The sequence below is a fragment of the Hippocampus comes genome, unplaced genomic scaffold (assembly GCF_001891065.2).
Source record: "Hippocampus comes isolate QL1 unplaced genomic scaffold, H_comes_QL1_v1.1 C16391027, whole genome shotgun sequence".
NCBI classification, from domain to species: domain Eukaryota; kingdom Metazoa; phylum Chordata; class Actinopteri; order Syngnathiformes; family Syngnathidae; genus Hippocampus; species Hippocampus comes.
This window is the reverse complement of record NW_017830775.1, coordinates 1-391: the sequence shown is the minus strand read 5'-3', so window position 1 is coordinate 391 and position 391 is coordinate 1. Positions and strand designations below refer to the sequence as shown.

General features: G+C 60.9%; 1 protein-coding gene across 1 annotated transcript; it reads left to right on the top strand.

Moving 5' to 3' along the window:
- The first annotated feature begins 13 nt into the window (after positions 1 to 13).
- LOC109508639 (puromycin-sensitive aminopeptidase-like) lies at positions 14 to 381 on the top strand. Its single transcript, XM_019858667.1, has 2 exons — positions 14 to 145; positions 230 to 381. Exons 1-2 carry the CDS (start codon positions 32 to 34, stop codon positions 374 to 376), a joined length of 261 nt encoding a protein of 86 aa, XP_019714226.1. The 5' UTR covers positions 14 to 31; the 3' UTR covers positions 377 to 381.
- The last annotated feature ends 10 nt before the right edge of the window (positions 382 to 391 follow it).

Genomic DNA, 391 nt, shown 5'->3' with positions numbered 1-391 from the left:
CGGATATCGAGGACGCCAAATAAATGCTCAAATGGCTTTGCGGCTGTTCGGCGTTGACTTTTGTCATTCACGCTTGTTCTCCCTGTCATCCTTCCAGCTGACAGTGGACGGCTTCGCCATCGACAAAATGGCCACAGAAGTCAAGGTTGGGAGCGCCTCCTGTCCCTTCTCCCCCCGCCTCCGTTCCACCCTGCGGTTCCAGCCTAACGTCTGCCGTCTCCTCCCGCAGAGTTTCTTCGAGAGTCACCCGACGCCGGCGGTGGAGCGCACGGTGCTGCAGTGCTGCGAGAACATCCTGCTCAACGCCGCCTGGCTCAAGCGCGACGCCGACGACATCCACCAGTATCTGATGCAGCGCAAGGCGCCCCCCATTTGAGCGTGTCTCCCCCCC